The 21,800-nt window shown below is 52.0% G+C and overlaps 6 protein-coding genes and 1 non-coding gene across 7 annotated transcripts; 2 read left to right on the forward strand and 5 right to left on the reverse strand.

Annotated features, from left to right (window-relative positions):
* Positions 1 to 610: 610 nt before the first annotated feature.
* P152DRAFT_29413 (uncharacterized protein) lies at positions 611 to 2,324 on the forward strand. The gene has a single exon (XM_033675036.1). The coding sequence runs from the start codon at positions 875 to 877 to the stop codon at positions 2,237 to 2,239; it is 1,365 nt and encodes a 454-aa protein (XP_033533875.1). The 5' UTR covers positions 611 to 874; the 3' UTR covers positions 2,240 to 2,324.
* Positions 2,325 to 2,415: 91 nt separating this feature from the next.
* Positions 2,416 to 3,879, reverse strand: P152DRAFT_375921 (uncharacterized protein; the record flags this gene model as incomplete). Its single annotated transcript, XM_033675611.1, has 1 exon — positions 2,416 to 3,879. A coding segment is annotated over one exon (1,464 nt), but the record flags the coding sequence as incomplete, so codon positions are not given.
* A 1,607-nt stretch (positions 3,880 to 5,486) lies between these two features.
* Positions 5,487 to 8,746, reverse strand: P152DRAFT_397298 (P-loop containing nucleoside triphosphate hydrolase protein; the record flags this gene model as incomplete). Its single annotated transcript, XM_033676404.1, has 4 exons — positions 5,487 to 5,917; positions 5,969 to 7,492; positions 7,539 to 7,702; positions 7,770 to 8,746. Coding segments are annotated over 4 exons (3,096 nt in total), but the record flags the coding sequence as incomplete, so codon positions are not given.
* Positions 8,747 to 10,137: 1,391 nt separating this feature from the next.
* Positions 10,138 to 11,987, reverse strand: P152DRAFT_514407 (nucleotide-sugar transporter; the record flags this gene model as incomplete). The annotated part of the gene is made up of 4 exons (XM_033682859.1): positions 11,522 to 11,987; positions 11,434 to 11,463; positions 10,463 to 11,338; positions 10,138 to 10,413 (listed from the first exon to the last, which is right to left on the reverse strand). Exons 1-4 carry the CDS (start codon positions 11,585 to 11,587, stop codon positions 10,138 to 10,140), a joined length of 1,248 nt encoding a protein of 415 aa, XP_033533878.1. The 5' UTR covers positions 11,588 to 11,987.
* Positions 11,988 to 13,257: 1,270 nt separating this feature from the next.
* P152DRAFT_482286 (uncharacterized protein) lies at positions 13,258 to 14,758 on the reverse strand (the record flags this gene model as incomplete). The annotated part of the gene is made up of 4 exons (XM_033681877.1): positions 13,258 to 14,143; positions 14,203 to 14,267; positions 14,320 to 14,421; positions 14,474 to 14,758. 4 exons carry the CDS (start codon positions 14,756 to 14,758, stop codon positions 13,477 to 13,479), a joined length of 1,119 nt encoding a protein of 372 aa, XP_033533879.1. The 3' UTR covers positions 13,258 to 13,476.
* Positions 14,759 to 16,898: 2,140 nt separating this feature from the next.
* Positions 16,899 to 16,992, forward strand: P152DRAFT_t35. Its single transcript has one exon. It is a non-coding gene; the product is annotated as a tRNA-Leu (tRNA).
* A 2,455-nt stretch (positions 16,993 to 19,447) lies between these two features.
* Positions 19,448 to 21,010, reverse strand: P152DRAFT_30061 (SulP family sulfate permease). The gene has a single exon (XM_033675083.1). The coding sequence runs from the start codon at positions 20,910 to 20,912 to the stop codon at positions 19,506 to 19,508; it is 1,407 nt and encodes a 468-aa protein (XP_033533880.1). The 5' UTR covers positions 20,913 to 21,010; the 3' UTR covers positions 19,448 to 19,505.
* Between the last annotated feature and the right edge of the window lie 790 nt (positions 21,011 to 21,800).

The raw sequence follows: 21,800 nt of genomic DNA on the forward strand, positions 1-21,800 counted from the left end.
GCTGAATTGATGGAGGAACTGCTAACGAGGTGATGCAACCGCAGAGCCGCCACGACCGCCACCACCACAGTCTATCCCAATCCGGTTGGCTTGCGCTGGTCGGAAGAACTCAACCGGCCGAAGAAGCAAGGCGAACGAAAGGACTAGAAGGTTGTTGAACTGTTAAACTGTGAAGTTGGAGACACGGCACAAACTGTGGACAACAGGACAACGGGCAGATCGAGGGTGTCGCCCACGTGTCGCTGGTTGTACAAGCAAGGGGGCCACATGGCTTGATGGCCTGACATTTTTGTGTTTGTCCCGCCTCTGATGCCCCTGATATACGCCGCTGATATGTTGTGATACATCTTGATACGTCTGGAAACGTCTGGAAACGCCTGGGTACGCCTCTAAAGCCCTATCCGCTCCCTCAGTGCCTCCAATTCTCAAACAACATACGATTCTAGCGTGATCGTGGCCTGGACATCGTTCGTCTGCGGGCTAAGATGTCGAAAATCATGGAGGAGCAGGAGGCTTGCAAGTGGATATACTGCTCCTCGCCTCTGACCTCTCCTTTATCTCCCTCCTCTCTATTACCAGTCTACCTATCACAAGTCTTTATACGTAATAATTAGTACCGTACTTAGCCCCTCCACGTTCACTCCTGCTCCTGAGATCTCAGGTGCAATTGCTGATTGGATATTCACGCCATGGAAGTCGCGCTCGGAGCCGTCCTGGATCAGATCATATGAACGATTGATGAATTCCTCCAGTCTATTATCCACATTGCATCTCTCGCTAATCTAATACTAAAATAACTCATCCACGGTTCTCCTGTGTGACACCCCAGTAGAGCGGAGCATCATTCCCAACCCTATCACACCGTTATTTCGGCATGTTTCCGACTACATTCTCACCACACCCACTGACAGATCACACCAATACATGCTACCCCCCGCCACGGTCTCGCCACTGTACGTTCGAGAATCCAGGCATACTAAGTCGCAGTCAATCCAAACGCCTCCATTTCCCCCATCTCGACTCATCTGAGACCCTCCCAAGCGAGCACAGTTCCATATGTGACGCCGTCCACCGTATATCCAGTGGGAATACGGAAGCTTCCGAGACATCTGAGGCCACCCCAACGCTTCGCACGCCGACATCCGAGAGACCCCCAAGTCGACACAGCCATGGCCGCGGTGCCGCTGCATCGGACACACCACCTGTTCGCACAGCGGTTCGGTTCATCAACAACCCGCATGGCACGACTCTCACCACCATCTTCGAACAACGCTCCTTTCTGACGCTCAGAGCCCAATCATCCGGCCGCTCCATCCCGTCCCTTCAACAACGTTGCAGCTATAGTGCCCAGGTCCCTCTGGGCCTTCGATCACGCCACTCGTTTAGCTTCGACGAGAGTATCATCCGTCGCCGTAGCCGCACGTTTCAACCGTCCAGTGCAGGCTCCGATCCCTCCACGCTCGGCAACACCACTTTCCCCTTAGCCTGTCCTACGAAGCCTACCCATCCCCCGCACAAACGCACCCCAACGCCCCCTGGACGTCCGCGGTGGCCAGGTGACATCGGTCGTATCCCCCCGACACACCCCTCACTGCCCTCCACCGGTCGAGCCCTCGCTTCGAGCGTCCGCGACTTCCTGCGAACAAGGTCGCTGAGGAGTCAGAGGGGATCCAGAGCTCATCCAACGGGTCCGGTCTCCCCCTCCCCTGGCGGCCCTTCCCCATCCCGGCCGCCGATTCGCTCACCTACTGGCCCCAGGCGCCGCGCTACTTTACCGAGACGAGTCGGACGCGCGTATTGGCAACCTCCCCGGAGCGGGCATGCCACCTGCGGCTTCGAGGCATTGGACCGACACCCCTTCCACGCCGTCGCATTAGCTCCAGCAACCCTCGCCATGGCACCGTCTCATCCGCTGCAGGCAGCTCGCAGGCACGAACCGGCGGACAGGGCTCGACGACCCAGGCGAGGTGACAACGCCGCGAATCCGCGACCGAGGATGCTCTCAGGGGTGGCGACGCCGCGGCGTGGCGCGGACAGGCCGCAGGTGAGGACGCCAGACAATGTGGTGGCTGATGCGAGGGAAAGGGAGAGGAGAGCGACGCGAGCGCGCCGGCAGGCGATGAAGAAGGGGAAGTCGCGGGCGATCGATTGGGCGACGAGGAATTGCTGCTGTAATGCGAAGCTGGACTTGGCAAGCGACGGTGCAGCGCCGAGAGTCGTTCATGTACAGACAACCTGAACAGGCAGGCCAGAGATCTCAATCACACCCTAGAGTTCCCTTGACGCATACCAATGCAGATCCGTATTCCTTTTCACTTTGTTGTTGAGAACTGCTGCAGCCGTGCCGGTGCGCTAATATGTTGAGGGAAACGCCTATCGCTTGGCCTGGAATCGATCCTCCATTTCGGATCATCCCCACAGGTCTCGCCAAAATTCTCGTAGCCCGTATTGCTTCCCCCTCCCCTCGTCATGCACTTTCGTTTTGCCTGCACCTATCGACCCTCCTATAGCAGCTAGCACTCCTCCTTCGCCGGACCTGAAATCGCCCTTCTTGATCGGCGCACGGGCTCGTTCCACTATCTCGGAGGCGAGAAGGGGCGCGACGTCAGCATAGCAAGCGTTCAACTCCCGCTCGAGAGAGTAGTATGGCTTCTTAGCAAGATCGGGCGCTTGGAGGTTGTAGGTGCGCGTGATGGAATTCAGGTTGTCGATGCTGAGCCCCAGGTACGAAAGTTCGGTTTTCTCCCATTCAGGATCGCGGAATGGTCGACTGAAGTATGGCGGTGGGTCTTGTGGCGCGGATTCAGGAATTTCAGTTACCTCGGCGGTCACCGTGACTGTGGGATTTTCTGTGCTCGTGTCGATTGTCGGCGAGGATACCTGGACCACATCCGATGTCGTCACCCCTTGCTTCCCTCCTCTTAATGCTCCAGTCAACGAGATGCCCGATACGTGATCTTTGTCTATAATCTCTTGTATCACCATCACCTTCGTGACCGTTGGGTTCGCCCGTCGCTCGGCCTCGGCGTACATTTCTGCCCTACGAACCTGCTCCTCCAGCGTCCCCCCTTGACTAGCCATCATGCGCGCCGCATGCCTCCTCCAATCGCTGCGTAGCCGCGAGCGAAACCGACCGGCGGCCAATACCAACTCTTGCTGCTTTTCGATCCACGGCGGCACGATGTCCTGCCTCTGGATGATCTTGTTCAGGAAGTACTCCGTTGTGTCGATGAACGGGCTGCTGGCGTTGTAATCCCTCTCGAGCGGCTTTCCCCGCGGAAGGTTCTTGAACTGTCCCCGTGCGATCGCGTCCTCGATCCGCTCGTTCGCAAGCGACGCTAGCCCTTGGACCGTGGTAGGCATGGTCCTTCCGCCGGGTGAAAACCGCTCGCACATCTCCTTCCGGAACCCCTCCTTCTCCTCCTCCGACATACTGGAGTCCTTCAGCATGCCATACGTGGACGACCGCTCCTTCGCTTCTGAAATGCGTTGCCCTACTGATGCACGGCTCGCAGATCGTCCCACATGGATCCTGATAGGCACTCCGCGGAAAGGCGCTGCCTTGATCTCCCCTTGCAACGGCTTATGCGCATCCGTGAGCATCCTCAACGCCGTATCTTCCGCCGACTCTGTCCCAGTCCACGGCGTCGCCCCAGCCAGGTCCCTAGTCCCCTTCCCCGCGCTTCCTGGAATATCTACCTCCGCGAATGCGCTAGCATTATGGGACCGGAAATCCGCCGTGGCGATTCGCTCCTCGAGCTTCGCGCGCAGCTCCGCATCGAAGCCGGCTTCCTGGATGGCTTTTCGTCCCGCGCGACCGCTTGTAGTCATTGCCTCTTCTGTCATCTGGGACAGACGACGGGACATGGCGCCCACTTCTCCCGGCTCTTCGCGTTCATCGTTGTTGGACTTTCGACCGCCATCGTCTCGGCACGTCGGACTTGTGGAGAATCGGGAGGGGATTGGTCCGGATGACCTCCGAGGCGGTTGGATGTGCTTGGGCGTGAGTATTTGGCCCCGTAGATGACGGGAGTTGGCACGCAGAACCTCTGTGAACACGGTCATAAAGAATCGCAAGTCAATGCCAGTGCTGGAAGTCATGAAGTTCCGTCGACAGTATGACGAGTGTTGGGATGTAGTCGGAGATACCTCGGCCTCGGCTTGGCCTGCCGCCGTGTCATCAGCGATTCGGCCGACTCTAAACGCCTCATTAATCGTCCAGCTCTTTGAATGATTGTTTACACAGCACATCGACATGTCTAAGGACTCGGGAAATATGTCATTTCGCTATAAATGCAATTTCATAGACCGAATGCTGCCTGGAATATACTGTACAGATAATCGTGATCCAGTTCCTACAATGCCACATTACCATAGAGTATCACATATGAGATGCGATGATCTCCCTGCCCGATCCTGTCTGTCCTCTTATTTCCCATAATTAGCTGTATTCATCTCTCTTGGCCTCATTTCATGCCTTCTCCCGGTTCGGCACATCATTAAACAAATTGATAGTGATCGCCGAGCTCTTCGACCGCCCATCGTTTGAGCTCTTCATATTCTTCATCCACCACTTCATCCACCACTCCACCAGTCGCCGGCTGCGGCTCTTCCGTTTCAGCACTCTGATCATGGGCGCCGGTCTCTCCTAGTGCATTTTCATCGACGGCTGACGTGACCCATCTATTTGACATTGTCTTGCGTCGTTTGGAGCCGGGTTCGCTTTGGTTCGCTTCAAAGCCGTCTCGTCCACCGTGGCCCACGTGGAAGCCGTGTTTTCTAGGTTTCACGTCCGTTGCGTATGGCTCCTCTTGATCAGATGTGCTCCACATAGAGACCTCATTCCCTCTGTGCATTACATCAAATTTGAGATCCTCCTTTTGCTGGTCACCTTCATATCCGTTGTCGTCAGCTGCCTGCATTCGGAACTCATCCGCACGTGGGAACAGATCATGTATGGCCTGGTCAGAGCTGTCGATTTGTCCGTCCATGATCTGAGGACCTTCTGTCTTCCATACTTCCTTCATATTGGCCCAATCATCCTCTTTGGTGCTGGTTAGAGGAGTGATTTCAGTCAGGTCGTCGAAATCAAAGTCGAAATCTCCATACTCGTCATCGAGCGAATCGCTCTTTTTGGGCGAAGTAGGATGTGCGGGTTTCATGTTTGCCTGTATGAAGGGACGTATATCGACGTGCCCTGGCGCTACCATACGATCCGCCACTGATGGACTTACTGCGATAGAGGTACCGCCTCTGTTGGTTTTATTGCTGTGGTGCTGTTGAGAGACCTCCCGGGCTCCCGTCAAGTCAATCATAGGCAGATTGAGAAACGACAGTTTCTTCTGCCCACTGCCTGCCTTCGGTGCAATGGTATCCTTTCTCGAAAGTTTCGACTCCTTCGTACTTCCTGTCGATTTGGTTTGAGAGCCCGTAGCTTCAGCCGTCGACGCTGCCTGGTCAACTGGATGTCGTTTGGTCTTCCGTTGCTTAGGGGGCTTATCAACCCCTTCTTTACAGCAAAGATGCCTACACTTCGCCTTGTCCTTGCAAGGGTGATTACATTCCCATTTGCCGCTTGGAAGCTTCTTGGGTTCTTTTGGCTCCGATGTATCCGGTGCGGCGAAGAAGCTGACCTTCTGCTGCTGGGACCTTTTCTCTGGCCCTTCGGCGATCAAGTCGTCGATATCTTGGAAATCATTGACAGCAGCAGCAGCCGCATCGAAATCATCCCAGTCGAAATCGGCATCGTCGAGTTCTTCCGCGGGAACTTCATTCGGGAACAGATTGTTGGACTTCTTCTCTGCTTCCTGGGATTGCATCATCCCGCGAATATCTCTCTGGTCGCTCTTCTTCTCCACAAGGTGAAAAGCATGGGCGGGAAGGGTCGGCTTCAACGAAGCAGTCCTCAGCGTCCCGGCTATAGGTGATCGGCATTAGTTTGCGAAACTAGTATATAAGGGCAGCTCACCTTGTTCATCGCACATAACGTGCGCAAAGATCATCTGCGTCGTGCTCGTGAGGTTGGCGCAAAAGAGCACATCTTTCCCGGCATCGAGATGCTTGGCGCTGATTCGGCAAAAATGTATCTTTTGCCCATCCGACGTCTCGGCAAGGAAACAGATGAAGACCGACTGCCTGTTAAACGTGGCGGGGACGATGTCGTTCATGAAGCCGATCTCCGCTCGAACATTGATGGACGCCCCTTCGCCACGCTTGATGCTGGGAGCCCCATTCATTTGCAGACAAACCCGCAGCTTTGGGAATAGTTTAGCTTTGTCTAGCATTCGTTGGCCGTACGGTGGGTTTCGGGACATGATCATCTCAATCCTATGGGCCGGAGTCTGGTCCAATGTTTCGAAGTCCTTAATGCCGCCATTGACAAGCTTTCGTACCGCGACATTCCCGACACCATCAAGCTGTTTGAGGATATTAGGTGAGTCATCCCATACCTCTGCGGCAAGACTGCGCGAGAAGGCAAGAGCATTGCGAGCGGAGATCGAATCATCTATGTGGAGCTTGCAGTCTACCACACATCGGATCATTCGACGAACATTCTGGAAGATGATGGCCTTGTCTACGGTGAACTGGTGGGCATGCAGCTTGTTGTCAGGAAGACTTTGCGTGTCGATTGCGCCGAGGATGGATTGAATGATGAGGGACACCTTGTGCGCAGGCATATCCAAGTTAACTGGAATCGGGAACCGGATCAATGGCAATTTGTTCACAGCCTTGTAGAACTGCTTTTCTCCCGAGCGGAATCTGATCTCACGGAATTCGGACGCTTGTGCGATCGCGGACAGAATATCCGACACCTTGGCCTTCGTTGGCAACTGTAAGATGCTCTTCATCGTGTCAAACAACACGTAGTACCTGGCCATGGCATCGCCATACTCCGTCGCCTTGTATCGTGGTTCGGTCTCGACCAACCCTAGCTCTTGCAGTTGCTGTATATCCTTGCTCAAGATCTCGTCCAGCAATTCGTCCAGATTGTTGATCCGGGCCCCATCCTTGAGCTTGTAGTATGTAGGATTTTTCTTCAGCCGTACATAGAGAAATGTGCCAGTCAGCCATCGTTTCGCGGAGGCGATATCCGTGATGGTGCCCAGGCCAACTTCTGCGTTCAAATGCTCGATGAGATTGCGATGCAGACAGCTCTCGAGAATTTCCTGTCCGGATACCATCTTCTGATAGCGTCCGACTTGCCCAGGTCGGCACATGATCACGGCGACGGCCGAGTCGTCGAATTGCGGGCGGCCAGCCCTTCCCAGCATCTGCATGACCTCGATGTCCGAGTAATCCCGGATCACATTGTTTGAGTAGGATGCAGTGCCCTTGAGTACCACGAAATGGCATGGCAAATTGATCCCAACGGCGAGTGTTGAAGTACAACAGATCACATTGATATTGCCGTTCATATACCCTTTGGCGACTGCGCGACGGTCATCGAGGTCCAGTCCGGCATGATGATACGCAACACCAGATGTGAGGCAGTCTAGCAGAGTTCAGTATACAATAACAACGCCAGTCATTCCACTCACCCCTCAAGCCTTGCAGTTTTGATTTGACGACCTCCTTGGGGCCGTCCCAGTGTCGATTGTTTAGCCCGCTTCCTGCCCACCACGACGCCAAAGCCTTCGCGGTCTCCTCACAAGAACGTCGCGTGAAGCAGAACACCATGATGGGTTTCCGCTGACTATAGCGACTGATAACCTCAAGCAACCCGCACAGAAAGTTAGCTCAGCGTTTGAAACCGAAAGAGTAGCTAATACTTCTTGTCCAGGAACTTGCTAAAAGCAAATTCGTTGCTTGACTTCATGTCGTAGCCAATGACATGTTTCTGAAGCTTTACCGGCCTGAACTCCTCTCCGAATTTCTCGAGTAGTGCAGGCTCGCGACTTCGGTTCGAACTCCGTCCAAGCCACTCTGCAATGTCCTCCACGTTTGGCACTGTCGCCGAAACGGCTATGAACCGGACCGAGGAATCAACCGACTTCGTGCGACTGACTATTGCCTCCAAAGTTGCGCCACGGTCCTCGCGCAGGATATGGACTTCGTCGATGAGAAAGAGCTTGATCATTTTCATCAACTTCATATGATCTTTCCACTTTCTCGTGATGCTGTCCCACTTCTCTGGCGTCGTCACGATGATGGTTGCTTCCTGAACATTCTTCATTTGCCAGTGGTCGGAGTCGCCCGTCAGCTCCTCGCATTTGCAGTCTAGGTGTCGGAACTTGTTGGTCCAGTCTTCCTTCCGCTCGGAGCAGAGGGCCTTCGTGGGTGCTTGGTAGACGACCTTGAACTCCTCATTTTTGAACTGCTTGATCGCTCGACAGATGGCGAGCTCAAAGACAGCGGTTTTACCGCTTCCAGTTGGAGACGAGAGAACGAAGTTGTCATCGGTGTTGAAGATTGAGTCATAGCATCTCGACTGGACTGCATTGAAGACAGGAAACGGAAAGACGTTGCGCAGACGATCGGGTAACTCGTGTGTCGAGACCAAGATGATGCCCTGCACAGTCTGAGCAGACTTATATCGAGGCACGCGATCCCGTGCTTCGGTTGGGTTGCTACGATGGACAATTGCCTCCTGTTTCTTCCGATCTCTCTCAACCAGCTTCTGTCTGTTTCGCTGCTGCTGATTAGCACGGAATACCGGACTAGATTGCCCAGCTGGTCCAGATGAATCCCGTGGACTGGAAAAGAATCTGGATTCCTGCCACTGACTATCTGTTGATGGGGTTAGCATAGCGGCTCCGTTAAATTTTCCCGGGTATTTCTCTAGATCTCTATTATATACCTGGTGTGCGCTGGACTCGTTCGATGGAGTCTGTGTCGGTCAATATCAATGACCTGAACCGGGCGCCTTCACTCACATTGGCCTTGGTTCTCATAAACGATATCACGGGGATGATATGAGTTCTCAGTAAGGTAAGGAGTCTGTCCATGGCTGTATTGAGTCTGGTGGGGCGGCAACGGCAAGCGACCGCGCCCCTGAACAACGTGTCCAATACTCGACTCTGTAGGTTGCCGAAGCATGGCGTAGTCTCCTCATCATCAGCAATGCACTCCCCAGACCAACCCGAACTCATACTGACCAAACGAATCAAACTGAGGCGGTTCAGGATCGTAGTACACCGGGGCCTCCTGGTCAAACTGCTCTGTGTACCCATACTCAGCCGGGACCTCATCATACGGCACGTCGTCCATCGGCTGCACGACCTGGTTCCCATACGGGACATGCTCGCTGGGAGGAAATCCCGACCCAGCTGCTCGTTGCCATTGATCATGTCTCCGCTCAATATTGTCGAGCAGGTCGAAAACTGAGTCTGAATGGTCCATGGCTGCTGCTCCTGTGCGCTCGACTGACAGTGACGCTCTACTACCCGGACTTCGCTCGCGACAACGGACGCCGGCTATGAATGAAAAACAGATTGACTGTGAACATGAGGAAAGAAGATCAGAGGAAGGCGGACTGAATAGAACTCGATGTGAAGCGAAATTTGAACATGGTATGACGTCGTGGATTCTGGTGATCCCCAGATGAGGAAGTCGCGACAGCTGTTGCCTGACGGCCTACCGAATATCAACTTCACCAGCAAAGAGATCAAGCGGCGAAATGGAACACGATGCAACGGCTGAAAAAGCCGTTTAGTAAATTGGTATCTTAAATCGATGAGTTGTACATGTCATTGAGCTCACGATTGCAGGGGTTTCGAAGCTCTGGTGCACAAGGGATGCGAATCGGGGAAATGGAGACCATTTCTTCCGCAAAACAAAAAACTGTTGCTCGGTGCGGTGCGCCGAGTCAGAAGCTACCTGTAGTCTTCTAACAAGTCGAGGAAACCCGACGCAAGTAGGACGGGTTCTCGAGCCTGCAACGGAGATCGTAATGCTCGGCCTGGAAGCCGTTCCTTGCCAAATCGTATATCAGACGCTCGCTGTGTGGCCCGTGAAGCAAATAATCCTCCAAATCACCCCAAAATAGCCTCGCGCCGAAATGAGATGCGGCGTCTAGAATTCAAATCCGCAAATCGAAAGCACCGCATTTTCATGGTGGACGTCGTAGCGCCGGGTAACGCTCGGGTCGCTGGAAGACTTTGTTTGTTTTTCGCAATGGAAAGCAAAGAATCGAAGAATTCATGATTCGCGCTTGTCGCGCTGGTCGTATTCGTTGCTAGCTCGTAGAGGTATTCGCTCGGGGCTTCCTGACGTGTCGCGCCTCGACTCCTTTTCATATTCGGAGCTCGAGCCGTCCATGGATGATTGTGAACGATGGTCGCTATTAAACAATGTGGTGGACTCCTCGTGATTTCGGCCCTCCTCTTCTTCGATGATAGGGTTCGATGAAGGTCTCCGGTCAGGGCTGCTATAGAGGTAGGTCGCATATAGTACGACGGCGGTACCGATCACATACTAGAAAATATCAGCATCTATCCCAATCTAAAAGGTAGATTGTACTCACATTAATGGTGATCGTGAGCCCAAAGAAGTAAACGCTTGCCACGAAGCTAATGACAATACTCAAACTGGTCGCGAAGTTCTTCGCAATATTGTCGGCATAGTTGACCACCAACGCCACGATGAGCCCGCCGAGGGCTTGGAAGGTGATGGCTAGCCAGACCACCCAGTTGTAGCCCGCGAAAAACCCATCCCGTTGGATCTCGCGACCCTCCTTCAAAATAACGCCGAAAATAAATGCAGGGAACAGCGAGTAGAAGGACAGTTGCACGTTCCGCACCCAGAGCGACGCGTTCTTGTTGCTCTCTTTGAGGACTTTCTCGAAGTACACGCCTGCCAGGCCGGAGATGGCGCAGGCGATCATGACGGCCACCAACCCAATCGTGGCGCTGCCTTGCGCATGCTCGCTTTGCTCGATGCCGCCCCGTGCATGCTTTTGGGGCACCATGTTCTCCGGCACGGGCATCTGCACGATGGCAACCCCGACCATGAGCAGCACCAGCGATATCCATTTTCGAATTGAGAGCGACCTGCGGAGCATAATGACGCTGAACAAGGCTGTGGTGAGGATCTTCAGCTGGTAGGTGACCTGGAACGTCGCGGCGTCCAGATTGCTGACGGCGACATATTGCAGAGTGTTTTGGACCGTATAGAGGACGGCGGGGATGGCCAATTTCCAGCTATCGCCGGTCGACAGCGAGGAGAAGAAGGTGTGTGTGAAGGAGAAGGGAGTCGAGGTGACAGATGCGGAGTTCGAGGTTTCGTATGCGACCATCGCAAGGGATAGGGTGAGTTTGATGACCTCGTTCAGGAACACAGCGGTTGACGCGGAATATCGTTTACCGTCCACGAGAGGCATTACTCGGGAGTATCTCATGATCTATTCCTCGTTGTTAGCTACTGTCGTTCCGCATTATTTTACTTCGACTGAAGCGATCGGCTGATTGGCGCAGCACGCGACGACTCCCGACGTACCAGAATGAGGGCAGAATTCTGAACCGTAAGCTGTCAAGACGTTAGCACCCCTTTCGAATCCGGCTTCTGAGTTCTCAGACACACTCACCGTCACAAGAGATATGTATTTCAGCGGGACGCCACCCATGGTGGCCTTCCGCGACGACTCGACCATGATGCCGACGTCGTTCGACCGAAACGAAACAAAATGGTGGGTGAACTCGCAGGATGGGTAAAATGGCAGCTATGAAAGGAATGTGGGTCGATCAACGTCGAGTTGACGGTGACGATAGAGGAGGTGACGGAAGCAGAGGAGAGGGGGGACGGAGGGAGATGAAGATTGAAATTGATGATGGCGAGGTGGATTTGAAGGATAGCGGTTGGGATGGAGTATGGACTGATGGGAGGGTTTATTAGTTTATTACGGGAGACGGATGATTGGGAGATGCGTAGCGTGACAACGAGTGCTCGGCCTGTGCAGGGGCGCAGTAAGCCGATTGCTAGGCGCTTTTAGTTACCGTATTCCAGTATTACCGGTACCACTGTCAGGATTACAACCCTGAAGCCCCTGGAGTTCCTCCTCCAAAATCCTTCTAAGCTCTGGCCCTGGACGCCACCGGTGTTTTTCCGGTTCAGCCCAGCGGGGTGTGAAATTGGTCCTAATATTTAGGGATCTTGGAATTGGCCAGTGGTCACATCTCCTCGGAAATCAGCGCTGACTAACTTAACTTAGAGTAGCTGCTAATGGAACGAGCAGGTCTCTAAACCACAGCTTGAAATTATCTCCTCGAAGGATCCACCTTGCTCCGGTGGTGCCGGATATCAAGTCGATCTTCTACTTCGGCTACGATGCTTTCCCGGGGAATTACTCCACACATGATCTCATGGCCGATAAGAATTGTACGATATTAGGTACCAACCACCATATCGTAATTGATCTCCTCGCAGTTCTCCGCCGCTGCGCCGCATCACTATCAAGTGAGTATCGGAATACCTCACCCAACATACCCTTACATGGCGAAGATATACTCCATACAGCTTCTCATGATATCATCGACTGCATCGAACGCTGGCTGTGCGATGATCTCTTCCCGTCGGCCATGAACCCATCGTTGCTCCAGTCATCTCGCGTCATACCGCCCGATCGTTCCCTCTGATCTTGTGCTCCGAACTCCGAAGGTATGAACTCCCAAATATGTCTCGGGTACCAACACCATGATATCCCGCTGGGGAGCAAGCTGGAGCGGTCCATATACCGTGCCTTTCGCTAGAGCCTGCAGGTTCGTAATTTTGCTTCAGACTCCGACACCTTCGTGCAGCGTCAATATCGAAAAGCAGGTGTTGTCGAAATCATTGAATGGTTGGAACTTGGAAGACATTCAAATCGTGTTCCCCTTTCGTAGGTACGCTTTGTACCTGGATACAGCGTACCGTTGCACCTTATGACCCTGTTACACTACGGTCACCAAACAGTGTCCCTTGCTCCAACCTGAACAGCGCGATAACGGTTCGTAATGAGTGAGTGATTCTTCAAAGTCCGTGTGAGACACCAGAACCTTCGCCATTTATGATCGTCTTCTTGCTGAATAAGAGTAACTTTCGATGGACGATGGTTAGCGTGGCTATTACTGGAGCACTAGCGTACCATACTCGTAGGTCATCAGATCCATCAGGTGGTTGTCTAAAATTAGAGTAGTGTCCTGCGGCCTGCAAGGATCAAGTTTCATTACAGTGGAGGCATTCATTGCAGGGCGGAGTGGTCAGACAACTTCGGTTTGTTGTTTAGCCGATTGATATCCACGGACTACAATTGTAACAGATCAGGTTTATCTTTATTTCATCGTACTACCTATCATAAGTTGAAAATATACTATAGAGAATTGGAACAGGACTCGTGAGACACGACAAACACTAACCCTCGGCTGTAACCAAATAACGTGAACTGGGATATATACTGATTCGCGTGCTTGCAATAGCGGGCATCCATATCTTAACTGAGAAATGGTCGAAAATCAGTCCCTGGCATCATTAACGAGCTTCCGACCAAAACTCCATCTTAAAACCTCATCCCAGGGCACAGAGGACCCCGATGACGATCAAAAAATAATGCCACCCGCTAACTCCCATCATCTGCCTCCTAGCCGCTCCCGTCGCGCTCGCACTCTTCGACGCAGCCGCCACAGCCGCCGCACTAACACTTGCCACGATCGACTCTTCCGCCTTCGCAGCCACGCTCGTCGCTGCAATCAGCGCCCCCACCTCCGTATCGAATGCAAGACACCGCGTCGGCAGCGGCACGGCCGTATCAAACAGCGACACGGCCGTATTGAACTCCGGCAGCTGCCGCACGCCGATGCTCGCCCCTAAGGCAAACGCCAGCTCCAGCTCCGACTCGAATGATGGCGCGATATGCGTCATATTTCCCACGATTCCTGCCACGAGATCCGGGATGTTCGCCGAATCGTTCGCGTCGAGCGTCTGCGTCTGTGTGCCGAGGAGTCGGGGCGCGGCTAGCGGTGCGCAAGAGGCGTCGAAGGCGGCGGTGGAGCGGGAGGAGAAGGAGGCGTTGAAGGCGGGGAGGTCGAGGCCGAGGGAGAGGACGGCCTTGATGCGGTTTTGGAGGAGCTGGAAGCCGAGGTCGATTTTGGGCTTGAAGGAGAGTTGGAGGCTGAAGTCGCTGCCGGTGGTAAGGTTGGAGGTGAAGGGGAGGGCGTCGACGGTCACGTCACTTCTGGAGGTGGGTCAGCGGCTGTTCGGTTCATTCATGCCGGTTTCTGATGCGTGACTTACAATCCGACGCTGGATGAATTGGTCAGATTCGCCAGGTCAATGAAGACCCCGGAGTCATAGGGCGCCTGGTCAATGTCAACACCAAAGTCTACCAGTAGGCTTGAAGCACCTGCTTACTCTAACGTCAAATCCGAAGGAAAAATTCAGGCTCAGCTCAGTCTCCCAGCTTACAATTAGCTCGGGGGCCACGGTCAGTCCAGCAACACCCAAACCCGGTATCTTCGTGGACCGTTAGTATGACCATCAAAACCAGAAGAGGCTTGGTACGCACGTTAAACCCGAAGACGGGATATTTAAACAGAGTAAAAGGAATCGCTCCATTAGCTCCGATCTCTCCTTGCAGTTCAATATGCGCACCGAACCCAAGAAGTCGGAGCTCAATCGACCCCGACTCCAGCAACGAAGCGGAATCAGTTTCGTTGTCGGGCAGATCGAAGTTTCCGAGCTCGAACTCTCCCTGCCTAAGCTCTAGGAGTCCTGTTGTGGTGCAGTCCTTGCATCCGATGGAGACAGGAACATCGGCTAGCCCCACCGGGATCTCGAGATTGGAATCCATTATGGAATTGGTTAGGTTGACGGTCTGCTGGTTCGAATTGGGTCTTCCGGAAGGCAGAGGTACCGCTATCACGGAGGAGCTGCTAGATGTCGGTAGCGTATTTTGGCGTCGGCGTAAATCTCTAGTCCTCGTAATGTAGTGAGATGGATTACTTTGGCTGATTGAGATATGGATCGATTGAAACGATTCGGCCCAGTCCGCTTCGGAGACATGGAGAGTAGCGGAGTTGGCGTCGCTCATTATATCCAACCCCTCGACCCTATATAGCTTAGCAACGTTTCTTTAGCTCATGCAGTGCGTCAAGACTTACCTGTAGATACCCCTTTCTCCATCTTCATTACAGCTATGATGCGCAGTAATGGCGAATGATCCGCGAACGCCTTCCAACACTTCCCGAGCTTGAGAGAGGATATCATTTGATCGAAAGGTTAAAATCAGTTGCGAGCTGGTGCAATCGACCCCTGTGAGCAAATGCTCGATCTCTTCGATAGCCAGGACTGGTTTCTCATGTTTAACACTAACTGTAGAGATAAATACAGTCTCGCGGGTTGGGTTATCTGTGAAATGTTCGTTATGTCCGAATTTTCACCGGAATTTGCTGGATGGGTTCATACCTTCACAGTATGAGAGCGTCAGTCTCGCTCCAGCAGTGATCTCTTCATTTCTTCTTAGCAGATCAGATCTCTTCGATGCTGCTCTCAGTGTGACAGCTGGTATACCGTCCAAGACATCAAGCCTGGCAGTGGAAGCACTTGCTGACACGACTTGCGCCAAAAGGTGTAGTCCGATATATAAATTACTCATAGGCAACATTGCAAGTTCATAGACATCCCCTATCGCAGGGAGGATGTACTTCGAATGAGGAACAAGACATGCAAGACAAATTGGAACAAAACCCTTCCATATTATGGCTTGGACAATGCAATAACTTATGGGAAATTCAATGGGGGCACAGAGATTGGTCACCCTCGAGTTGGATATCCTGAAGGAGGACCTTTCGAGGGTAACCTCGCCCCTGCATACAAGGACTGCTAGGTCCTGAAGGCCGAAGTAGATATGCAAGCCAGCTGCACAACTTGACACACTTTCGAGGAAATTATCGTACGCTAAACTGGAGCAATGATCAAGGACTTGGACTGAATTGTGAGCGAACATTCAGCTTCAAGCCGGAGACCCTGACAGGCCGTCCCATCGTGATGGGTTAGGGCAAGGATCCTTCACCATCTGAAACACTTCGCCGCAACACGCCATGTTGGAATACGAAAAGCACTCTTTCGCTGAATAAGGCATGATGAGACCCTGGATGAACCGGTCTACCGGGAGTGTGTCCCCTATGAAAATCCCATTGCGAAGCGCCTTATAGAACAGGCATGGTGCTTGAACAGCGTGATGCTCATGAAGATGTAAACTACGATTGACTTACAGGGGTAGGTGGTTCTCTCCAATACCATATCGCTGAAAGCCGGACGAAAGTAGATATAGCGATACGATGAAATAAACCGTCATCCTTTGCCATGTAGTTCATATAGCCAACATGACCTCGACCAAACTCAAGGCTGTCGTGAATCGTTCACAGCGTTAACGAGAGGCACTCCACTCTCATGTACCCCGAATGGTCGTGCCGAGACAACTGCGATTATGCATGCAGAACGATGCAATATATTGCGGCGAGTGACTGCGGGGTGGCGCATTTCATCATTCATAGGAGTTGAGTTGAGAGAGTAGTACAGTTCAAAGTTTAAGAGGTTCAAAGGAAACCGCGGCGGCAAGCAAGCGAGAAACATTGGCATCCAGCAAAGATAATAAACGCTTTCCTGTGGTTCGCATAAATCTTGTCGCAGAGTTGATAACACAAGACAACTGGTGCGCGATATTAGACTTTAAGTAACTCGCTTATAGCGTTGAAGTATCAGTTGCGGCGACGTCGCAGAATGTTTCGTGGCTATCAAGGAACCGTTCAATCCTCGCTCAAGGCAAATTTCAAGGGCACAATCGATGCGAAATGCAATGAAATGAGGAAGGAGACTAATGAAACCTTAATTTGACTCGAAATAGGCCGAATTAAGGACGGAAACTAGGGTATACTGTTTTGACTGCGGACCATTTTATAGACAAAAATGCGTAAAAAAACTTTATTGACGGCGACTTGGCCGAGTGGTTATGGCGCTAGTTTCAGGTGACTCAGTTACTTACTAGTTTCGAAAGATTCCGGGGTTCGAGTCCCCGAGTCGTCATTAATTTTTGCTCTTTTTACCTTCATTGAAGGTTTGATTTTTGCTTGAGGATGATTTCCAGAAATTTACCAAATGATGTGATGATTTTTGGGGGTGTTGTGCGCTGCTTCAAATTTGAGGCCAGCACAGTCGCATAGAATGCATGCCTTGCTTTGAAATATTTCAAACCGAAGGAAATGACATCAAAATATCAACTAGGCATAGCAAACACATAGTTAACTAACTTAGTTAACTTAAGTTAACTTAAGTTAACAGGAGGATAGTAGTACTACGGTGTAAAGAAACGCTTGATCATCTGTCATTCCTATTATAGGAAATGCCCAATACTCTCTCGACTGTGTACACCAAATAGTCGTGCAAATTGTTGAGGTATCTCCACATGAATTTGCAAAGAATGATCGATCATGTAGTGTAGACCAAAGTTAAAATTGCCATAAATTTGAAATTGCCGACTACTTCAAGAATATTGCAAATGGCAAGGTGGCCGAGTGGTTAAGGCGCTGTGTTTAGGCTTTGCAATTAGTCAAAACCGCAGTGGGAAACCGTAAGCCTACCCAATTAAAATCTACTCAAAATATCACAACTAACAGCTCCCCTCAGTCGCGAGTTCGAATCTCGTCCTTGTCAATTTTTTTTCATTTTTCATTTTTCATTTTTCATTTTTCATTTTTTTATTTTGAGAAATACTACTTCTTTCTCATGGAGTACTTTGAAGCCAGATTCAGCTTTATAGGATCGGGTTTGGTGGAGTTATGGGCACTGGTGATAGGTATGGCAGCAGAGGAGGATAACCATACTCCAATAGCCTGAATCTCAGCAAAGACCTACATACACTTCATACTTCATAAATTTAAAATACTGGTCCCATAGAAGCAAGCATCTAGTGATATTGAGGTAAGGCGAATTTTCTGTCATGAAAGTAAAGCATTGTAATATGCTGGGTGCATGTGCCGTCCTGGACTTAATTTTATCATCCAAGTCGAAGCAATTCTCTTGCCAAGAACAAGTCCAGCCAATTTCTTTAGCTAGTAAGTTTGCTAGCCATCCCTTAGGGAATCAATGCCTTAATTCATGGCTTGTCATTCCGGTATGAAGAAGACTAGGTCTAAAACCATACACACTCTTTTGCTGATGGCACAATGTCCATGGCACGCTGACTGAAGTTTTCTCATCGTTCTCACTATAATTCCATTGCCACTCCTTACTCGATGATCAAGTCTTGTGCCAATCTTCCTCCTTCTTTACCCCATCTCAAACCCTGTATTATTCCCCTCCTTCGCGGTCTCACCACCTAAAGCACCTTCCGAAGGCAGAACCTCCTCTCCTGATCCGTCCTCCTCCCTACCTTCGGATGCCCCCGCTTCCTGATCCTCATCGTCTTGGTCCCTCGCCTCCACTCGAGGATCCGCCCTTGGGGCACCTTGATGAAGCACGTTGGAAGCGTGTCGTACTGCTCCAGGAGGAATTTCAGCTCCACAGGTATCTTGTTTGGGTTGATCCCTTCCACCTCGATCCATTTGGGCTGGCCGGGCGGGAACCGGTGGGTGGGGACGAAGTAGCTGGTGGTGTGCTGGGGTTTGGTGGTGGGCTGGGGGCTCGTGGCCTGCTTGGGGCTTGTAGTCTGCTGGGGAGACAAAGAGTAGTCGGAGGAGTCGACTGGATCAGACCCGGCAGCAATGGGGGATGATGGAACGTAATCCGAACATTGGAAAGAGATGCAGGGATTGTACGGGATAGTCGACTCGGGGAAAGCTTGAATTGGCCGTTCTGGAAAGGGCGCATCGAGGGCAGATGATAGAGGTAGGGAAGGTCGAATATCGAGGGAGGAGTCGGGAACCGCTGAATTATTATTAGTTCATGAACTCAAAGTCATTCGAATGGATACGTACGTGGAAGGTCCAATTCATCGGGGGTGGGGGAATCGCCGGCAAAGGTGGAGCTCACATCTGCGGAATATCAGTCAGTCAATCGTTCAGGAGGAGTCCATTAATGGTGGACCTATTCGTACTTCGGTCATGGTATCTCCATCGAACTTGAGGGGTGTCTGTCCTCACCACTGGCGGCGAGGAACTAGAGGTATATTCCTCCTCTGGTTGAATGTTAGTTACGAAAATCAGTGCTGGAAGTCGTGAGAGTTATGACATACCCTTAATCGGTGTGACCTTAGATTTCCTTGGGCGGCCGATCGGCCTTCCAGTTGGCTTTCGACCCATCTTAACTGTAATTACACAGATGCCTTTGAATGGATTCACAACTGACTACAAAATCTTTCACGCCTTGAATGATGCTAAAAGATAATCGGGAGGATAAGTGGATCACGAGTGATGGTATGGTCGGAAGGTGAAGATTGAAGGATGAGTGAAGGTATAATCCGAAGGTGAATGTCGAAATGGGGCGGACGGAGAAAGACCTTGGAGTAAGATGAAAAGTGACGGAACAATTCACTTCATGCGAAATAGCACGCGAGTCGATCCGTGAAATTGATCTAGTGACCATCACATGCCTTGACCTGCTCATGTGGATGAATGAAGCAGACTCTGTCTTTCACCTCTCCTATCCATAGGTGATGATGGTCGTCGAATCGCTATGCTGGGTGCGTTTCTTTGCTGCTGCCATCGTTCCCACCGTACTTTTCCTTTCAAGCCCAGATGCCAGAGAACACCCGCGGCGAACCCCACGGCATCGTTGCCAAAGGCGAGCATACCCGCGACGGTGGCAAGCATCACATTCCACCGCTCCATCCGCTCAGATCCAGTGTATTCAGCCGCTTTCCGGGACTCACCCAGTCCTGTACGACCGCTCGCCTGGTCGACCTGCCAGTTATCCGACATCCCCTCGTTCAAGCTCGCGGCGACTTTCGCTAGCTCGATGCCAGCAACGATGACCATGATTCCGAGGAGGCCTTTCGGGAACGTTTGCAACAAGTCAACCAGGCCCTCGCCCACAAACAAGCCGAGAACAAGCTTTAATAGACCGAGAACAATGACGCTGGCGCCGGATCGAGCGCCGAATCGATGCTGACCAGCAAGCCCGCCTGAGCCATGACAAGCGGGCATTCCGCCAAAGGGACAGGATATCAAATTGAGGACTGCGATGGAGATGCCGATCTCATGCACACTTGGGGCTGGGATCGAGGGGAGGAGATGGGAGCTCAGATGAGCGGTCGCAATGATGGAGTTCAGCACCGTCAACGGCAGCTGGGCAAGAGCAGAGTAGAACCCAGTCAACACAGTCTCCTTCTCAAAGCTTGCATGTACATGAGGATGCCAGATATGAAAACCATAATCGCCGTCCGGAGGAAGGGTGAGATGCAAGAAAGCAATTATGAGGCCGACAATGAATAGAATCAGTGCATATGGGATACGCACCATCATCGATGATATGATCAGAAAAATGAAAGCTGCAATCACCCAGATTAGGTTGTCGGTCAACGAAGGATGGATCCATCCCAGGGACTTCAGAAGGGACGACCCAGCTGCGATCACGAGCCGTAGTCCGGCGCCCATTTGAATGCCTTTGACAATCGGAATCGGCACGACTCGAGCAAACCAGGTAAGGAGTCCCGTAATGCTCAGTAGCCCAACGACAGCCGAGACGATTAGGCCCGAGGCGGTGGTCTCGGCTTTCGAGAAGCGGTTTGATATGGCGATGGCAGCGATCGCCTTCATGGGTTGAACGGGTAACGGGACGCCGAATAGGACTCCGGTTGCGATGTTGGCGAGGCCGGTGAAGACGAGGGTCGTGGGGAGAGATATTGAATGATTCATTGTGAGAGCAGTCATCAGGGGTAGCAAAGTCCCCAAATCTCCTAACGCTCCGGAGAGCTCTCGGAGGGGTTGGGAGCGGAGGGTCTGCCAGTTGTACCGATTGATGGAGAGAATGTCATGTCGCCGGAACACTGGCTGTCCGTCGGTTTCCATCTTTAACGATACTAGGAATAGTTTGTTTATTGAGAGGTCGTTGATTGATATGGCGGAGATGAAGTTGGATGCGTCCACCGGTAAACGTGGGATTGAAGTGATAAGGTTCCACGCAATGGATGAGCTAACGCAGCTGCCGATCGGCAAGAGGTCTGGTACCAGAGCACGAGCGCATAAGAGATTTATGAATCAGAGGCCTAATTGACTCCAAAAGTTATTCAAACCAGGATATTTCTAACAATAATTCTCGCATGACCACTTTGAATGGCTATTTCTATTGCAGGGTCAATGGTCTCCTATCAAGTCAAGGATTCAGGGGCCGCAAAGCAACCACTATAGCAGTATGATAGTGTAGAGTGTGATCCATAAAGCGTAAATATGTGCAGGTATAGTACATTGATATTTGTACACGCGCTGTAGATGGGCGAATCTGTTGCATAGAGGAAAACCGATAGTTTTCTCGATAAACCAGCTTCCGGTCAAAGTCGCTCACTGACCCAAATCGCACCGCGACATCCGGCTCTAATCACACCCGTAAGCAGCTCATACGGCTTCGCTTCCTTCGCATCATGCTCGAGTGCATGGTCTAAATGTTCCAGCTCCTCATCCCGTATTCGTCGGACCGTCGCCAAAAGGTCCTTCATATCCTGCGACGGTTCTTGCCCTTTGGCTGCCAACTCCTTCTCCCACTCCAAAAGGTTTCGCACCTGATCGTTATAATGTTCGCCTATCTCCGTCTCTACCGCCTCCGTACATGCCATGGCTGCTTCCCTTCCCATCATCGCCGTGCTCCAGCCGAGGGCCGTGGCTGCCACGGTCCAGACGGGGTACATGGCCGTTGGTCGGATACGATGTTTGGTGAGGAGGTGGCTGAAGGTTTTGAAATGT

Source organism: Eremomyces bilateralis, assembly GCF_010015585.1.
Source record: "Eremomyces bilateralis CBS 781.70 unplaced genomic scaffold P152scaffold_10, whole genome shotgun sequence".
In the NCBI taxonomy this organism is placed as follows: Eukaryota; Fungi; Ascomycota; class Dothideomycetes; order Eremomycetales; family Eremomycetaceae; genus Eremomyces; species Eremomyces bilateralis.